General features: G+C 46.2%; 1 protein-coding gene across 1 annotated transcript in view; it reads left to right on the plus strand.

Moving 5' to 3' along the window:
- HSF4 (heat shock transcription factor 4) overlaps positions 1-18662 on the plus strand; it is a 463098-nt gene that overhangs the window by 378915 nt on the left and 65521 nt on the right. The window contains exon 10 of the mRNA XM_085639409.1: positions 16247-16312. Coding sequence (XP_085495535.1) covers positions 16247-16312 — 66 coding nt within the window. The remainder of the gene's footprint in view (positions 1-16246; positions 16313-18662) is intronic.

Raw genomic sequence — 18662 nt, forward strand, 5'->3', positions numbered from 1 at the left:
CTGTCTGTAAAGGAGGCCCTCTTGTATCATGAAACGGGGATAGCTTGGGGAGGGGCTGTCTTGCTCCGCATGCGCTCGTTCCCACGCATTAAACAAAGAGGGATCACTAGTCTGCGCGAACCTAAAGCTTCTGTCAGTGACCCAGGGATCTGGGGAGAGAAGGGTAGGGATGGCACTGGGGAAGTGAACAGGGGGTCCCTTCAGTGAGGCCGTAAAGAGAACGTGAAAATGGGGATTATCTGTGCCTATTATAATCTCTTCTGGTAATGTTTCCATGACCCCCACCCGGACCTCATGGGTTTTTCCGACCTCTATTTGTAGGGGGACTTGTGCTAGAGGGTAGGGTCTCACGTCCCCATGAACACATTTAATGTGTACCCATTTATGGGGAATTATCTGTGCAGCTCGTACAAAGACCCCCCGTATCACCGACTGCTTACAGCCAGAGTCTAAGAGTGCTTTGGCGACTTTCCCATTCACGGTTACTCTTACATGGTAGGCTCCGCCTAGTTCGGCTGAGTATAGCACGGGTTTAGGCAGGTAGCCCACCTCCATGGGTTCTTCGGTTCTCTTTTTCTGGGGGCACAATCGGGCGATGTGTCCCCAGGCCCCACATTCAAAACATTGTGGTCCCCTAACGGAAGTCGAGTCCAGTTTGGGAAGGGGACGAGGGAATGCCAGTTCTAAGGGGGTTCGGGGTTTCCGATCTGGCCGGAGAACGGGTTTAGTTCCTTTCTCGTTGTCGCCTGCGTAGAGTCTGGGTTGTGCTCGGGAGAAGGTCACCGCCATATCGACTGCTTGGGCGGTGGTGAGGTGAGAATGTTGCCGCAACCATCGTTGTGTAGCATAAGGAAGAGCATCTAAGAACTGCTCTAAATATATTTTGTCCATAATGTCTTCTTTGGTGCTACTAGCAGGAGTGAGCCATTTGTCTGCTGCGGCCTTTAAGCGAAAAAAAAGGGTTTTTGGATTCTCGCCGCTAGCCCCTCTTTCCTTGCGGAATCGTACTCGGTAGGCTTCCGAGTCCATCCCTAAATGGTCCAAGATGACCGTCTTAATGATGGTGTACGGAGTGTCGCCAGAGGCGTTGGCCACCTGGTATGCGGCCTGAGCCTCGCCCGTCAGGAGGGGGGCGAGGAAGAAGGGCCATTTCTCCGGGGGCCAGCCACACGCGAGGGCGGCCCTCTCAAAGTTCAATAAGAATGCGTCTGGATCATCTCCCGGTACATACTTCTGCAGCGAGATTCCCGAGGGGTTGGGGGATGGTCGGACTTCGCGGGGTACTGGACTTCCCGAACTATCGACCATCAACTTCTGCAATCCCTCTAACTGCGCCGCCACCGTATTGGCAAAGGTTTCACGATCGGCTTTGGCTGCAGTGAGCTGTTGTTCTACAACCCAGCCCAACTGTTCTTGGCCCTTCACCAGATGATGTAGGATCTCGTCCATCTTCGGTGAGCAGATGGTTACCTTGCTGCCCGCATTCTCCACCACTTGTAGCGGGTCGCAAGGAGACACGGGTACAAGAGGGGTGTTTTCAAGGGGTTTTATTGTTTTCACAGTACGTTTGCGCAGGCGTGAGCTCCGATAATAAGGAAGGGGGATATCCAGGCTGCGGGGCTCTGGGCTGACACGACCTCTTCTCTCTCTCTCGAGGGGCGAGCGTTCTCCAGATTGCCGGGACGGTGATGGGGTCTCCGGACTCGTCGCGGGCCCAAGGAAGAAACAAACAAGAAAAGGGGGGGTCAGGTTCCTGGAAGTACGTTCTGGTTATAGGGAAGGGGAGGTGAGGGGTCACGCAGTGCTCTAAAAAAAAAAAAACCCAGACTGTGATGAAAATAAGTGCTCAGGGGTAGGGTGCGCACTGAGAGCCGTGGACGATAGGGTCAAGGAGGTTTCCAACCCCTTCCTCCCACCCAGGCTTTGATTCGGCCCCGTACCTGTTGTAGCCACACTTCCCTTGAAGTGTGGCACGGGGATTCACCGGGTCGGTGGCCTCCTGGCTCAGCCCTCTGGACGTCCGGTCTGCTCTCGTCCTCTCCTCCTCGACTTTCTACGGGCTCTTGGTCTCCTCCTCCTCCGAGTTTCGCTGGTTCACCTCCGACTCCTCCCGTCACTCCTCCGCTTCCTCCGCTGTCCCGACCTCCTCCTCCCGTCGTTCGTCCTTCTCCGCTTCCTCTGCTCTCACGATCGCTACGCTCTGCTCCACACTCCGCTCCTCCAGGTGTAACACACACCGGCTTGGTCTCTTGTCCGGCTACTTCTGGTCCTGGGATGTTGACGTCACAAAAAGGGCCGGGTCCGGATTCTCCGAACTCCGCCCAATTAAAGAAACAGTCGCTTCTTTCTGTCTCTCCCTCGTTGTTCCACCATTGCGTGTGGGAGAGGTCCCCGTGAGGCTGTGGGGAAAGAGAAGACAGGGGTGACCTACTACGGCGGGGTCTGGGGTCCCCTCTGACTTTGTCACAGTCAGGTATTGCGCTATGACTGCTTCTGAACATTATCTGGCTACTGGAGCAGGCTGTCGCTCAATTGCCATGCGGTGTGGATCCTCCTGTCCTGTTGTACTCTAATGGTTAAGGTTATTGATGCATGAGCTGACAGAGACATGGGTTTTATACTCGTGCTATTAGTGAGGATCTTTAGTGCCAGGTTGTTGAGGAAGCAGTTGATACATGTGTATGTTTTATGGGTTGTGGAGTAGAAGGTGTAATCTGTAACATATGCATGTCCTTTTCTCCCGAGGTCATCAAGACCCTAGTCTCGCAGCCAGGTCAGGCCTCCTGGGGAGGTGGCCCCCACCTGACCATAGCGCTGACCAGACTGGTCTAAGTTGTTGTTCATGACCAGGTTGAGGCCACCCCCTTCACCAGTGCAGCCGCATCTGGGGTCTGTAGGACCTTCGCTAGGGCTCCGTGAGAAAGTACTCCTGCTCATCGTTGGGCAAATAGATCGAAGCTAACGTTAAAGAGAGGTAGTCCACTCGCATTCGATAGCCTAAAAAGCATCCCCTGAACCCTGCTATTTTGTTAAGCACTGTCCCTTTGAAGGTGTGAAAGAGTAGTATGGCCACCCATTCCTTTTTCGCCAATCCAGACAACCACAGCTGGTGGGGAAACCAGCATGAGTTTATCCAAGGCTCATCTTTCACCATAAGTTGTGTCTCCTGGAGGAGATATATATCGCACCTACTTCTCCCCAGGAGAGATAATATTGCGGCCCTTTTAGCCTCTTACATTATAAATAAGTAGTAGTCATATAGGACATACTACAGGATAGGTCATGGCTGGTCTGGGTGAGCTGCTATGCCTGGCTGGACAGGACTGCTCACATATTGATGTGATGGGTGCAAGGGGTTGGTGTTTGCTAGAGCCAGTGGGAGGTGGAATGTCGTGAGTGAGAGCATACCCCTGAAAAAACACAAGAACCTTTCATGAGCAGTAGCCATGTATGAGGTCCATTGTCAAAGAGGAGTTCCAAGTTATGTCCACAGAGCAATGCCCGGATTGGGGTCTGGGAGGCGTCCATCGTTCAAGTATGGGCCCTCAAGCATTTGGCCCCCAGGTCCTTTTACTGGGATAAGAGTTGCTATTCTGTGCATGTCCGGCAGGGACTTTGTTCCGTACATGTACGGCAGGGGCTTTGCCATTACTGTCTATGTGTGTGGTTCATCTGTGCAGTTATCCTTCTCCTCACACAGCCTGTCCAGCACTGTCTGGCACTCTTGTGTCATCGTGATTGGGTCCGGTCAGGATCATCTTGATGTCCTGGAAGCCAGCCTCCACTGGGATGCCTGTTGTGGATAGGATCTGGTGGCACCATGGTGGCGTGGGGCCCCCCTTCAGAAGGCTCAGTATACGTCGGGCCTCCAAGAGGGTTTTGGTTTAATGGAGCAGCCCTTGACAGCAAAAGACAATGAAAAAGGGGTAGCCCCAGCCATAGGAATTCTCCTTACTTCTTAGAAAGTCTGTTACAGGTTTGAAGTCTTGGCGGCATTGTACAGTAATGGCAGATCTTGGAACAATGCCAGCTTGTGCCCTTGGAAGCTAGGTTGTTCGGAGTCTTTTTTGTTTTTTAGAATATCCTCCTTCAGCTGAAAATCTCGTACACATACTAGGATTTCAGGTGGGCGTTTTTACCCCCAGGGCGGCCCACCCTGTGTGCTCTGTCAAATTGAACAGGCTGATCAGTGTTGCTCTCCAGAATTTGCCTGAATTGGGTTTGCACAAATTGCAGGTTGTCAGTTCCTTCTGCATTGGTGGGGATACCACCTATTCTGATGTTGTTCCGGCTCAAGTGGTTTTCCAGGTCCTCTGCATGTTCCTAGAGGTCAGCTTGTCACTCACAGAGGCATAGTATTTCTTGTTGCATATGTTCAATCTCCTCTCCTTGGGCAACCTCATTGTCCTCGAGGGTGCTTCACATCTCTGAGTTCCACTGTCTGTAGTTTAGATTTGAGGGAGTCGAAGAGAGATGCCATAAACGCCCTGGTGACTGGTGCTTCCTCTAGCTCTTGGTCATCCTCTGGCTGTTCACGTTGCTGGAGTGGGCTCTCCTTGCTGGATGAATTCGCTGAGCGTGTTAGCATGTCATGTAAGCTGTAGTCTTTTTTGTACTTGGAGGATGCCATGGTGGGGAGCATTCAGGAGGAGTGAGGCTTGGTTGGAAACGTGAGGAGCACTGTCTGTGGGAGCCTTTTCAGCCGCAGTTAGGTGGGGCCAGTCAATCACTCCGCCCAGTGCCACCCCGGACCCGTGTTCTGTGCAGGATGGGTCCTTTATCTCCCTCTTTTATGGCCCCCTGATCACACCCTCTAGTTGTCCTTTGTTGCAGGTACTGCAGTGTACCTTTATAAAGTAGACAGGGGGTAGTGGTGGCACAGACAGTCGCACATCAGAAGAACAAAGAAGTTTAAAGGTGGGCAGCGTGTTGGTGAATTCCAAGTATTAAAAATAATTTGTTTAGGTGCCTATCAGGGTAACAGAAACACCCCACTACCTTGGGTGTTGATGCAAGGTTCTCCAAAAAGATTGCCGTGGTAAACTTTAGACAGACAGATGTACCCCGGCACTCAACAATATTACTACAACATTGATTTTTTGAAATTTAAACACAAGATCTATGTATTCAAATCACAGGATATGACAATATTTAGATTTGTACTGGGGTTCTCACAAATGTAATAATCAGTGTGAAATGTAGTCAATACATTCATATATTCATACAAGAGTAAAGATTTTTTCAAAAACGTTTCATGTTTATACAGTTATTTTTTCAAGGTCCAGTTCTTGTTGCTGGAAGAACAGAATAGCATAGTGAAATAGAGACATAACAGCCGACATGTGTTTCGTTACATTCGTAAATTCTTCAAGGCTTAGCTGCGTAAGGGGCGCAATCTTCAAATGTTCAGAGAGAATCCACCAATGTCGTGTTGTCTCTATAACGAAAAAGAGTAGCCAAGAAATAAGTCCTTATGTGTACTGTTTGAAATCTGTTGATGTCTTTCAAACGTCATGGAAGAGCCACTGGGAGAAACTATTTCAGCAGTCCATGTGGTCTAGACTTCTCACTCATTAAAGTGCTAGTCAGAGAGAGTGTAGGATATGGGCATGCAATCGTCACAATATATGAGTCGATTTTCCAAATAGGTAGTCCTCCATTCCTAATCTTGCAAGGTTGTCGTAAAAATATGTTGTATGCCTGTAAGTTGCATGATTAAAAAAGTAGAGGTACACGCAATGTGCAACTGAAGGGCAGTGATACGTCCTTTTATAAGTCTATTGTTCGTCAACTCTTGGCTGAAGTATGCCCCCGTAACTATTCAGATGAGACCGCTGTCTCGTGGCATACTGGTCCAAGTAAGTAGTCAAGAGAACCCCAGTACAAATCCAAATATTGTCATATCCTATGATTTGAGTGATCAATAGAATACATAGATCTTTAAAAAATTCAATGTTGAAGTAATATTGTTGAGTGCCGGGGTACATCTGTCTCTCTAAACTGCAGTGTACCTTAGCGGGCTTCAATCTGCATGGTAAGTTGCTTGTGCTAGGTGGATGTAACATGCTCAGATGGAGGGAATCCAGATCCTCGTCAGTGGGCTGCCCTCGGCGGGGAATGGCCTGTCTAATCTTTCCTTAGCTCCTGTGTGTGGTTCCTATGCCGCAGCCGACCCCCGTGTCAGCAGCAACATGCAGAGGGGTCTGCCAGTGCTACTTCAAGCCCCTGTGTTACAGGGCCGCCCCCTGTCGTGGGTGTGGCTGGGGATGCGGGCCACCACTCACTAGCTGATCCAGTACACACTCCTGCCACCTGCAGGTCTCCCTGAAAAAGCAGCTCGCTCTCCATTCGTGGGCCATGCAGCACTGTGTCGCAACCCTCCTGGACGTCACTTGTGGCCCCAGCGTGAGGCAGGGCAGTGTCTAGCAGCCCCTCAGCGGCTAGCCGCGGTGCCAATCGGTGTTGGTCGGCCCAAAGTCAGGCCACAGATGCCATCTTATCTTCCTCGCTCTGCTGTCCTCTGCCACCTTTCTCTACCACTCATGCTACTCAGCTCTTGCTGCTGCCCAAGGTGCATTTTTTGCTGCCGGTAGAGGACTATGGGGGCACCGTGCATAGCCGCCATCTTGGCCACCCCCTGGTGATCTTTTAAAAAATATAATCTATCTACTCTAAAGCCCTCCAGGAGTAAGGGGCCCACCCAACCGGAGAATGTCATATCCCACTTTGCCCCAGGCCTAACCAGTTGATATAGCAAATCTCATTCTATCGAGAAGGTGTGTATGGCAAAACATGGTTGAAGACCATCGGAATATCTAACAAGCATTCTGTAGTGGCCGGCTCTGCCTCGCGCTGCTAGAGCGCGAGGCGTACATTCTGTGTCTCGCGCTGTCCGCGATGACGCGGTGTCTTGACAGTTATGGCAGTTGGTAGATGATTTACTGTGAAGCCTCTGGCAAGCGGCGTGCCCGTGGGAGTTGATGAAATAAAGACTTGCTGTTATCTAAGTTCGATCTCGTCTATTTACTACAAGATAAACTGGCGACGAGTCGACTCCCACAGAACCCACAGGAGAATCCGAATCAGGTACCTGAACAGTTGGACGTCCTGCGCACTCCTCACGAAACGATCGGTGAAGGTCTCCTGCCTCAGCCTTTCACGGAGTTGTGACCGCCTGTCTCCTGACGTCTCCGGGTATTGTTCGAAACAGCCTGAGGTGAGAGAACGTGTTACGAGAGGCGTTTCGCACGTCTCTGCTGTTGCTGTAACCCCGCCCAGCTCTTAAAGCGACAGCCTCATTTGGGTCAATTTCATTGCCGCGCTTGGTTTAGATAAGCATTTTTAAGCCATCTTCGACTGGAATACCCTGGGCAGCATTGACAAGTGGGAAGAACATACGCTTTGGAACAAAATACATTTGGAAAAAAAAACGACATTATGAGGGCACGACCTTAAGATGTACAAGGAGATAAACATAAATTCTCTCTCCATCTCCCGTGTGGGGGGCACAGAGGCTGTTTCATAAGTTGTGGCTTATTTAGAACATTGGCTTATAGACTATTTTGACCGCTCTGATTGCCACCATTAAATACTTAATTGTAGTAACAAGAAATATATATTTCCTTATTAGCATTTTCGAAGGAAATTTCACATGATGCAGTCCATTCTTCCACCATCTCCTTTCCTGGACACACCGGGCGAACCTCCTGTGCCTTGGAGGAAATGGTTCGACGCGTTTGAAAATTACCTAGGTGCTATAGGAGCACATAGGTTCAGGGCAGAAAGGAAAAAGTTTTTACTACGCCATTCCCTGGGGTATGAAGGGAGAGAAACCCTTAAACATTTACCGGATGTAGTGGTGGAAGAAGACGAAGAAACTGATGAATACAAAGACACAGTGAAAAAATTAAAAGCCAGATTTGATAAGCAACCCAGTGTGGTGGTGTCTAGACACAAATTTTTTAAAAGAATGTAGACACATACATTACTGCTTTGAGGAAATTGGTAGCAGAATGTGATTTTGAAAATTTCAGTGAACAGTTGATTCGTGATCAGTTTATAGGGAAATGTCTGGACAAGACTATAAGACAAAAACTTTTATCCTTGGAAAATCCCTCCCTGGATGAATCTATTCGCATAGCGAAAAGTATTGAAACGTCACAATCTTCCATAAAGGAACTGGAAAGTAAAAGTATTGAAGTCGTTACCCCTGTCCGCTTTAAAAAGCATGAAAGGAAAAAAGATTATCAGCCAAATAATTTCTTCAAAAGGACTGATATATGTTACAGATGTGGATATCCCTCCCATGTGAAAAGTGGTAGACCGTGTCCTGCGAGAAATGCAACCTGTCGCAAATGTGGAAAATTGGGACATTTTGACAAAGTTTGTCAAAGCCAAAAATATAAGAAAGAACAGGTAGCATGTGCCATGGATGCAAGTGGGAGTGACAGTGACGACACCCTTTGCGAACTTAAGGACATGGTAGTGGTTGTTAGGGAAGGGAACATAAAAAGTGGTAACCCTGATGACTGTGTAGATCCCTATGCCATCATCGGTGTAGGGGAAGAGAGTGTGAGGCTGCTTGTAGATTCTGGTGCTAGGATCACAATGATCAGTGAATCTTTGTTCAGGAGAAAATGGGGTAACAGACCTCTGCAACCGCCTGACCGTGAGCCTGTATCCTATGAAGGGAGAAGTATAGAACTGATGGGGTACTTTGAGGACATCTTGATTTTCAAGAACAGACACATTTACGGAAAAGTATATGTCGCCGTCAATGGACTAGACATATTAGGATGGTTCCACCAAGGTTTGTTCAGTATGATGCTGTGCCCTGGAGCCAAGGAACAGATTCTAGTGGTTCGGGATCAAACACAGGTCGAGGAACTACTCAATAAATATCCCAGAGTGTTTTCAGGTGAATTGGGGAAAATCAAAGGATTCAAACACAAGATCAAGATAAAGAGTGATGTGGTACCTGTAAAACACAAAATAAGGAGTATCCCTTTCAGCATCAGAGAAGACCTGGAGAAAGAACTTTTGTCCATGCAAAAAAGAGGGGTTATTGAACCCATAGAGTCGTCTGATTGGTCTTCAGCATTGGTCGTGGCAAGGAAGAAAAATAATGATCTCAGAATCTGCATTGACTTGCGCAATCTAAACAAGGTCATCTGGGTGGACTCGCATCCTCTACCGAACATATCGGAAATGCTGGGTGTAGTCGAGGGTGCCAAGGTCTTCACCAAACTCGACCTGGCCTCGGCGTATCACCAAATTGAACTGGACAAGGATTCACGCCATTTCACAGCGTTCAACTCCCCTGCAGGTTTGTTCCAATTTTGTCGTATGCCTTTCGGTTTGGCCTCAGCAGCCTCTGTATTTCAGAGGGTTATGGTCAATTTACTGAAGGGAATAAAGAACGTGGCCATATTCCAGGATGACATTCTGCTGTTCGCAAAAGACCAACAAGAACACGACATTGCACTGAACAAGATCCTGTCCATATTCCAGGAACATGGGGTGGTCCTAAAAAGGGACAAGTGTGAATTCTCTAAAGACAAGATGGATTATCTGGGTCACACTATATCGAGTGAAGGTGTCACGCCCAAACCGAGTTTAGTTCAAGCCATTGTTGATGCTTCCGCTCCCAAAGACAAAGCTGGTGTCAAGTCTCTGTTAGGTCTCACAGAATTTTATGCCCGCTTTATTCAAGACAAAAATTCATTCTTCAAACGGACCACAAACCATTAGTAGCGATTTTAGGGTGCACCAACAGCCGGGGGGCCACTCCCCGCATCGCACGCCTAGCCTCCAAACTCTTACAATACAACTTTGAGATTGTACATATTGCTGGGGGGAAAAATGTAAGAGCGGATGCACTGTCACGTCTGCCTGCTAATACGAGTCAGGACATACAAGGCATAGATGAATGCTGTTTTGATGAAAAGGAGGATTATATTATAGCCAGTGTTGAACTTAGTAATGTTTGTACTATTGATCAGCAAAAATGGAGGGAGGCGGTGGCTGGAGATGAAGTCTCTAAAAACCTGATGAAATATATTTCCCAAGGGTGGCCCAGGGAAAGAAATGTAGATGTCATGTTACAACCCTATGTCAAGGTGTGTGATGAACTTTCGATTGAGGATGGTCTGGTTTTCAGGTTAGAGAAACTGGTTCCACCGGTGGACATCAGACCCACTCTTCTCACCAAAGCACATGAGGGGCACCTTGGTGCCACATTAACCAAGCGTAGAGTAAGGGAGTACTTTTGGTGGCCCAAAATGGATAGAGATATTGAGGAAATGGTGCAAGAGTGCACCGTGTGTTCGTCAAGTGACAAAAGTCTTCACACTAGTAGTCCTCCCCTCACTCCTATTCCCCTCCCGGGTGGCCCGTGGGAAAAACTTGGCATAGATGTTCTAGGACCCTTTCACAGCCTTCCCCAACAGTGTAAATTCGCCATTGTCATGGTGGACTATTACACTAAGAGGCCCGAGGCCAAGTTTGTCTCTAAGGTTGATTCCCAAGAAATCATTGACTTCTTAAGGGGAACATTTATGAGAGAAGGGTTTCCCCAAACTTTAATCTCAGATAACGGGGTACAATTTGTATCGTCTGAGGTACAAGAGTTTCTTAGAGAATCTGCCATCATTCATCACCGTAGTTCTCTCTATCATCCTCAAACCAACGGTTTGGTAGAGAGACTTAATAGAGTCATAGGTGATTGTGTCAAATGGGCTCTCGCCCACCACAAAGATGTGCCCCATAGTGTCAGGACAATGTTGTGGTTCTATAGAACCACTCCCCATTCGTCTACAGGGGTGTCCCCCTTTGAACTACTGAGAGGTAGGAAACCATGTACCGAGTTTAGGCCGGCTTGGATGTCTAAATGGAATAAATCATATTCTTCTCCCCAAGAGATGGATGCGAAAGTGAGGTCCAAGTCTGCGGAGGTCCAGGTCAAACAAAAGGAGTACTTTGATGAAAGAAAGCGTGTTAAGATCAGAGAATTTACTGTGGGAGACAGGATCAGAATAAAGAAACCAGGTTTTGTAAGGAAAGGAGAAGCCAAGTATGGGGAAATTGTGGTGGTGGATAAAGTGTGTGGTAATGCTGTTCGAGTCAATGGTAAAGACTGGTGGAATAGTAACAAGGTGGCGAAAGTTAAAAATATGCCCAATGATGTCAAGTATCCTATGTCGAGAAGTGAGGCCTCTCTTAGGCTCTCTCACGGTAAACTTGATGTCCCGAATTCTTCTCCCAGCCACGCCACTGTCAGGAGGAGTACCAGAACAGTTAATGTTCCTGTTAGATTCCGTCAATGACGTTCGGTGTTTTTCTTTTCCACTGTGGTGTTTCTCCTGCATTTTTTTCTCCATTTTTTTCTCTCTCTCTCTCTCTCTCTCTCTCTCTCTCTCTCTCTCTCTCTCTCTCTCTCTCTTTCTCTCTTACTCTCTTTCTTTCCTTCTTTCTTTCTTTCGTGCATTCGTTCTTCCTTGTCCTTTCTCTCTTCATCGCTGCTCTCTCTCTGCTCCTCTTATTTCTAAGAAAAGGAGATATGTAGTGGCCGGCTCTGCCTCGCGCTGCTAGAGCGCGAGGCGTACATTCTGTGTCTCGCGCTGTCCGCGATGACGCGGTGTCTTGACAGTTATGGCAGTTGGTAGATGATTTACTGTGAAGCCTCTGGCAAGCGGCGTGCCCGTGGGAGTTGATGAAATAAAGACTTGCTGTTATCTAAGTTCGATCTCGTCTATTTACTACACATTCATTATCCAAACAAACAATGACAGATTTAAGACAGCCAAAGACTGTACTTCTAACAAAAGTGTTCAAATTTGAAAGGTGATTGAAGAGCTGTCCCTTTCTATCCACAAGGGACATAGCCAACTGAGCCAGCACAACGCAACAAAGCTGGTCCAAACAATAAGCCTTAGCAGTACATGTTATTAAAAATAATCGCTACTCAATAACACTGATTCCTTATACTTTGAGCAGAATCCAGCACCAGGTCATGAATTGGAATATACATAAAAACAGGTTTATGGCAAGAGTGATATTTGAAATGTATAAGGTGCATAGTTTTCTGACGTTTAGAGGCTTTTGCAATACCCTGCTCCAAGTAACTCTATACAAAAATGAAATAAAGGAAAGGCATGAGAATACCCAGATGGTTTAGCTGACTTGGAGAATGTGATGGAGTAATTGTCAAGTTTGAAACTAGGGAATTAATTTGAGGTGAAGGTTTCTGGTTACATGTCCATGGCTTTAAGTTGGTGTCTCCAGTCTCTGAGTATTTCCTAACATTTCTTTTGGGAGAGTAGGCGAAAGTCTGTCTTCTGCGGGTTCAGCTTAAAGTTCATATATTTCATCCTGTTTTGAATTTCTTTAGAGGGTAGTTTAAGACCATGAGGCTGTTTAAGCATCCAATGTTGATGTATAGCTAGGCAACATGTTATCAGATTATTTGAGAAAAGAGATTATCTGATTTGTTAACACCTCACCTAGCAGTTCCACATAAAAAATTAAAACTATGAGATGACAATGGATCCTTTAGGGACTCCATATGGGATTTTAAATGGTTAGAATAAGAATTGCCCATATGGATGTATTTTGATCTTTTTCATATTTAGGATCTGAGCACTATACCTTCAATACCCATTCTATTACTAGGGATTTCATGGAGGATTCCCCTATCAAGCAGTGCCAAAGAGAGGCTGAAGAGGTTCTGGGGTGGAAGTTTCCTTCTCTCAATATAATGTTATCCACATTTTCAAGGATGGAGGTTTTGGTGATCTAGCGATAGTGGTACTTTAAATGAAAGCCACTTAGGAGGCATGTGGAATTAGTGAACTCTTCTAGTTAGGTTCCCGACTATTGTAGAGGAAGGAGAAGCCTTTGATGAGTCTTTAGTTTCCCAGCACTTTCAGGTCATCCTTAGAATTGTTATGAAAAGGAGGAGTATGATCTATGATTTGTAATCATAATGGAGGAGGTTATTGGAGTGTTCCTTGTCTACGTCTGACAGGGTGTGTCTGAAGAAATTTGAAGGGTTAGCATTAGCAAATACTTTCTTTATTGTGTCTAAGCTAATGGGAGTGAAGTCACTTCTGGTTATTGAGAGGTTTTTCTTGGTGAAGCTATAACTGTCCTTGTTATACAGGGTATACGTTTGGATACTTCTTTATTGATTGCCTTGATTTGTTTTGATAAGTGGAAGGCTGCATTGGGGTACTATTAGTGCATATGAATTGGACTCTGTGGACTGTTTTTGTATGATCTGGAATAGTTTGTTTGGGTTTTTTAGTATCCAAAGTTTAAGTTTTTGGAAGGATGAGCACTGTTTATAAGTTGCTTGTATGCTTTTTAGGAGGAGGGAGAATGTGGGAGATTTTCTACAAAGACTTTCAGACTCTCCTAGGGTTTTCCCACCTTGCTTGTCACCATTGTAGTCATTTATTGTTTTCTTGGATCTTTTGACTTTTGATGTGCTAAGGGATACATTGTCCACAATGCTGGCAATCTCATTAATTGAAGTGCTTCACTAGATTGAAGGAGTCGTCATTTGACATGTAGTTTGTCATTTGACTTGTATTTGTACAGAGGGGCTTGGTCTCGTTTGTCAATGTCTTTGAGGTTACTCAATTTTTCCATTTCTGGCTTCTTTTTTGCATGAAATTCTTTCAAGGTTCAGGATTCATTATAAACTCATGAAACCCTGCGTTTGGCTCACACAGTGGTGTTATTACCTTACAGCCAGCTGTCATTAATGCTCACAAATAATCTATTTCGAAGATGTGAGTGCGCCGAGCCAAAGGAATGGATGGTGTGGTTTCTATCATCAATCCATTTGAAATATTTGGAAAGTAGAGCTTGGAACACCACACACATTTTATATGACTTGCTAGAGATGCATTACTTTTCCAATCACTAATTCAAAATGTATCACTGAAGAGTAGTCCTTTTGGGTAAAATATAATGTGAAAGACACTTCAAAGATGCAATGGCTCAGACGGGCTGATACAAAGTATTTGAATGAGTTGAGGACCTGAATTGTACCTGACATCCAAAGATGACTGAAGCTAAACTGAATACATGAAGCATTGCACCACCTGCCAGCAGCCCAAAAAATGAGAAATAAAACAATAATAATCATTTAATTTTTTTCTCTTGGAGCCGATGCTTGGGGGACGGGGCCAGGGTGACGACAGGCTGGTGGAGGAGTGGTTGCAGTGCTACTCAGTGCGCATGACAGTTTGGCCGGCCGTCTCAGGCTGGCCAAACCGTCATGCGCACTGAAGCTCTCTACAACCAACCTGCGTTGCCGTGTTGGAGAGAGCAAGCACAGGCTTTCAGCATAACTGGGAGTGCAAATCTTTGGCGCTCAGGCCAATCCTGATGCTGCTTTCAGCAGCATGAAAACAGCATCAAGATTGGTCGCACTGCGCTGTGGGAGTCTGTGCCTGCAGAAGAAAGGGGCGCGATGTGCAGTCGTGGCCGCTACAACACGAGGGTGGGGGGAGAGCGGGGGAAAGACAGGTGGGTGGGAAAATAATACTTTTTTTTAAACGTACATTTTTCCCTGCAGCCTCCTACGCCGACGGCCGCCTCCCGCCTCGGAGCTCTCCCAGCAGTCTCTGGGAAGTCAGGGGCTGCTCAGCCAATCCAGACGCTGCTCTGCTGGGAGAGCAGTGTCTGGATTGGTCTGAGTGGCCTGTTCTGCTGCCCAGACACTGCCTATGAGCCTGAGGCATTTCTCCAACCCAGCTGTGAACACAGCCGCGTTCACAGCAGGGGTGGTGAAATAGAAGTACGCATATATGTTTGGCCGGCCTAGGACAGCTGGCCAAACATACATGCGCATTTCTAAGTGCCACTACCTGCCTGTCATAGCCCGTCCCGGCCCCGCCCTTCACGCATGTCAAATCCAGTCAAAGAAAAATACAATTATGTTGTTTCATTATTATTTTATTTGACTGGCTCTGATGATTGGGCCGACGCTCCTCCGCTATTACGGAGGAGCCGCCCCTGGTGATGCGGGATGCGGCAGGTACATTTAAATTTTTTTTTTTATTTGTCTCATCTGTCCATGTCGCCCCATCCCCTCCTTTTCCCCCACCCTGCCCCTCTATCAACACACTGGCCGCTAGTGATGTTGTCTAGTATGCGATTCAGAAATATTCTGATAAAATGATGGAATTCGTCACCCAGAGTCACTTCCAAGCGTTCATATCTATGAATTTATTGCTGCCAGACTGATGGTATGGAACGGCTTTCCAGGAAATAACTTAACTTGCAACCTAGAGTGGCTTCCTAGAAGGTGAAATTAGGTTTCTCATTAAACCACCTCATGCCTTGTCAGACTGGTGTGTGATTCTCAGTTTTTAGGCATTTACTCACGGAACAAGTTAACAGACCTATAACTTAGCACTAGGGTGTTAAAAATGTACCTGAAATGTTGCCTGAAACAAAACTGGTGCATCTTCCTGAATTCCTCCATATTGGTTCCCGTTCCTCCATTTATCTTAAGTATTGTGCTGTTGTAATATATTGAATTTTCATGAGTTGAAAGGGAGAAGTGACCTGACAAATTTGACACATTTGGTACAGTACTCACCAGTGCTTAATTTGTAAAATATTAAGTGCCGGGGCTCTGACCAGGAGGCCACTGCAGCGTGCACCACCCATCGCCCTTGTCATTGCTACAAAAACAACTACTAACCATCACTCGCACGTGTAAATGCGACAGCTCAGATTATTCCAGGTCCCCAAAGCTAAAGGAACGGCTGGGGAGGTAGGTATGAGCAATTTTAAATGTCTATTATATTCCTAAACAACAGTCGTTCTGCTCATCTCAAAATTAGATGAGAAGCGCCACCTTGTGGTAGGCTGTTCTAAATATCGTGTTGACAATTAGGTGCCAGTGCCGAACACCGGAAATCATTTAAGTGCCGGTGCTGAGCACCGGAAAGCACCGGCTCAAATTAAGCACTGCCACATTTGTCAACTTAGTAAGCATTTATACCTGAGCAAGTGCTCTGGTTTTGATATATCTGCCAGAAATTTACAGTCGCTGGTCAAGCCGCCATTTTGTCAACGTTTCCATTTGAAATGTGCAGATTACTGGCCTTTTCATTTCCAAAAAGATTTCTTGAAGATGGGCAATTGTGAAAAAATATATGAATTGATTATATTGCCCATGCAATGTTTCTTCATAATAAAAATTAATACATTTTCTCATTTTCGACAGGTCTTTAATCCAAATCTTTCAGTGAATGACTGGGGTCTGACAGATATGGAAGCCAACCTATCACCGGTAAGAAAACAATAGTTTGGTAGCACTACACAGAAGTCTCTTGAAAAATGTAACACACAACGTGGCTGCAACTGAAAGCAGCACTTGCTCAAAAGTGTTGCAATCATATCCGACTGGGAGGAGCGGGCGGTTTGAGGGATACCTCGATCTCTTGTTTGTTGCAAGTGACCTTTGAGGTCTAACTAGTCATTGCAGATATTTTGGAACTTTCCACTGACGTCAGCTCTAATTGCATATGTTTTGGTTTGTTAAGAACTTGCTCTTGGAAATACTTCTGACAGGCAAGTTCACTAATAGCATGCGTATTTAGTATACTATGATTGCAAATAATAAACCAAGAACTCAAAACAACTACCAGAAAAAGCTCCAGAGCCTATCCCCCACAAGACCTAACCCACCCACCCTTCTTTCAGGTGGACTTGCTTGGTAGTCCTATTTACTTGCAAGTTTCAGCAATGTACCTATTACCCAAAGATGCTCTTTTATACACCAGTCATTACCAGGCAAGGTAGAGTGTCGCTCTAGAGCAGATAGCATACTTTATTGTAGAGAGTCAAAATCTCTACCAACAAGGCAGATAAAATTACATCTGTTCAAAGCAAGCATTCAGAAATGAAAATTGTACTTCCAGATGGTAAGGCACTTTAAAGATATGGCTGAGCATTGCATCCAATTTTTATTGTAATGTTCCTTAGTAAGCATGGAAGGGGATTCAGGGGAGTGATGTAGGTGCTCTCCTCTTCCCCATGAAGCTGAGAGGTAGGTCGAGAGTATCATGGCTCTGGCATTCTGGCTGTTGGAGTTAGAATTTCAGTACTGGCACTGAGTAGAGATGGTTGTAAAACTTAAAGTTGAAGCATGGGTTGTCCTAGCAGAGCCCTATGCCAGAAGAAGTGCCTGGCAAACATGGCAGCTGCTGGTTGGGTAATAAGAAGCATAGAACTTGCAGCCATTCCATGTTGGCAGGCAGAGCTATCAACGCAGTGTCTCTTCTCCAAATGTCCAGTTGACTGACAAAATGTGCAAGCAAAAAGAAGTAGATCTTTTTATTAATTAAGAGAAGACAAAGCATCTCCTCCATCTAAAAAGAATTACACAACATAGGTCTCACCAGCAGTATCTCAACACAACACGTGTAAAATTGAGCTGATGTTATTGACATGTTTGGAGGGAGAAACACAAGGAAGACAAGGAGTGTTTCCCCTCTATTTCAGTAACCTACAAGGTGTCTGCTACAAGATTAGGGGAGTAAGGAGATGAGGAGGGCACTCTAGAGAATCAACCAAGGAGGAAGTATGTGCTGAAGAATTTTTAAGCCCATATACTGGCTCATGATGTAGGATTTTCCAGAGGATGTGACAATATAACAAGCCAAACAGTATGGCTTCCTCTTGCTTCCTGAAGTGTGGGTGGTCACGATTCTAGACTGCAAGGTACCATATCACATCTTGCTTTGTGGTTCTAGGGCAAGGCTGTACTGATTTTGGGGATGGAGGAATTTCCTTTGCTGGCAAGCCTGTTAACCTGTCAGCTGTCCATTGGTTGTCAAAGAAAACCAGAACTGAAAGATCCTGTTTATAAAAAGACAGACCAACCTTATGCATGTTATGCACGGTCCCACAAGATATTCAAAGTAAGAAAATATGTTTTCAGCATGTGTGACCATAGTTATACATGCTCTGCATACTCCTGCCATCTAGTGCTCAACTCAGACTGTTGCAAGTTGGTTTTCTTTGAGGAATTCTTTTGAGTCACGTGGTATCGGTAACTTCTCCTCTAGTAGTGAACGCGCATGGGCACGACCCCATTGTTAGATTGTTTTTCGCTGCCATTGGGTTCTGATGTGTATTGATGTTGCTCCCGGTCTCAACACATTTGATGCTGAACTAGGGTTCCCGGGATCCGTTGCTTCCCTTCCTGGTTGGCACTGAGGCAAGGTGTCAGAGCCGAAATGGTATCCAGCCAAACGTTTTGACCCCCCATCAGCCTTCGACTCTAAGGCCACACATCAGGGCCAAAACGTCAAAGCAAACAACTCCATCCAAGCCGGGGCACCGTCTAAATCAGTGTGGGCCCCAAGACCATCGATGACAGAAAGTGCCATATTATCATCCATCACCACACTGGCAAGATCTGTACCACCTATGGATAGATTTTGCCTTAAAAGCAGAGACTCACCTTTAAGGACTCTTCACAACCGAACACTCCTCTACAACATGCTCCTGCCAAAAAGACAAAACAACAAGGATGCCAGTCCTTCCACCCCTCCTACTCCTCCTCCACCTTCTCCTCCACCATCTCCTCCTCCCTCACTTCCTGTAATTTCCTCTCAAGGATAACTGGAATGTTA

The sequence above is a fragment of the Triturus cristatus genome, chromosome 12 (genome assembly GCF_964204655.1).
Source record: "Triturus cristatus chromosome 12, aTriCri1.1, whole genome shotgun sequence".
NCBI lineage: Eukaryota > Metazoa > Chordata > Amphibia > Caudata > Salamandridae > Triturus > Triturus cristatus.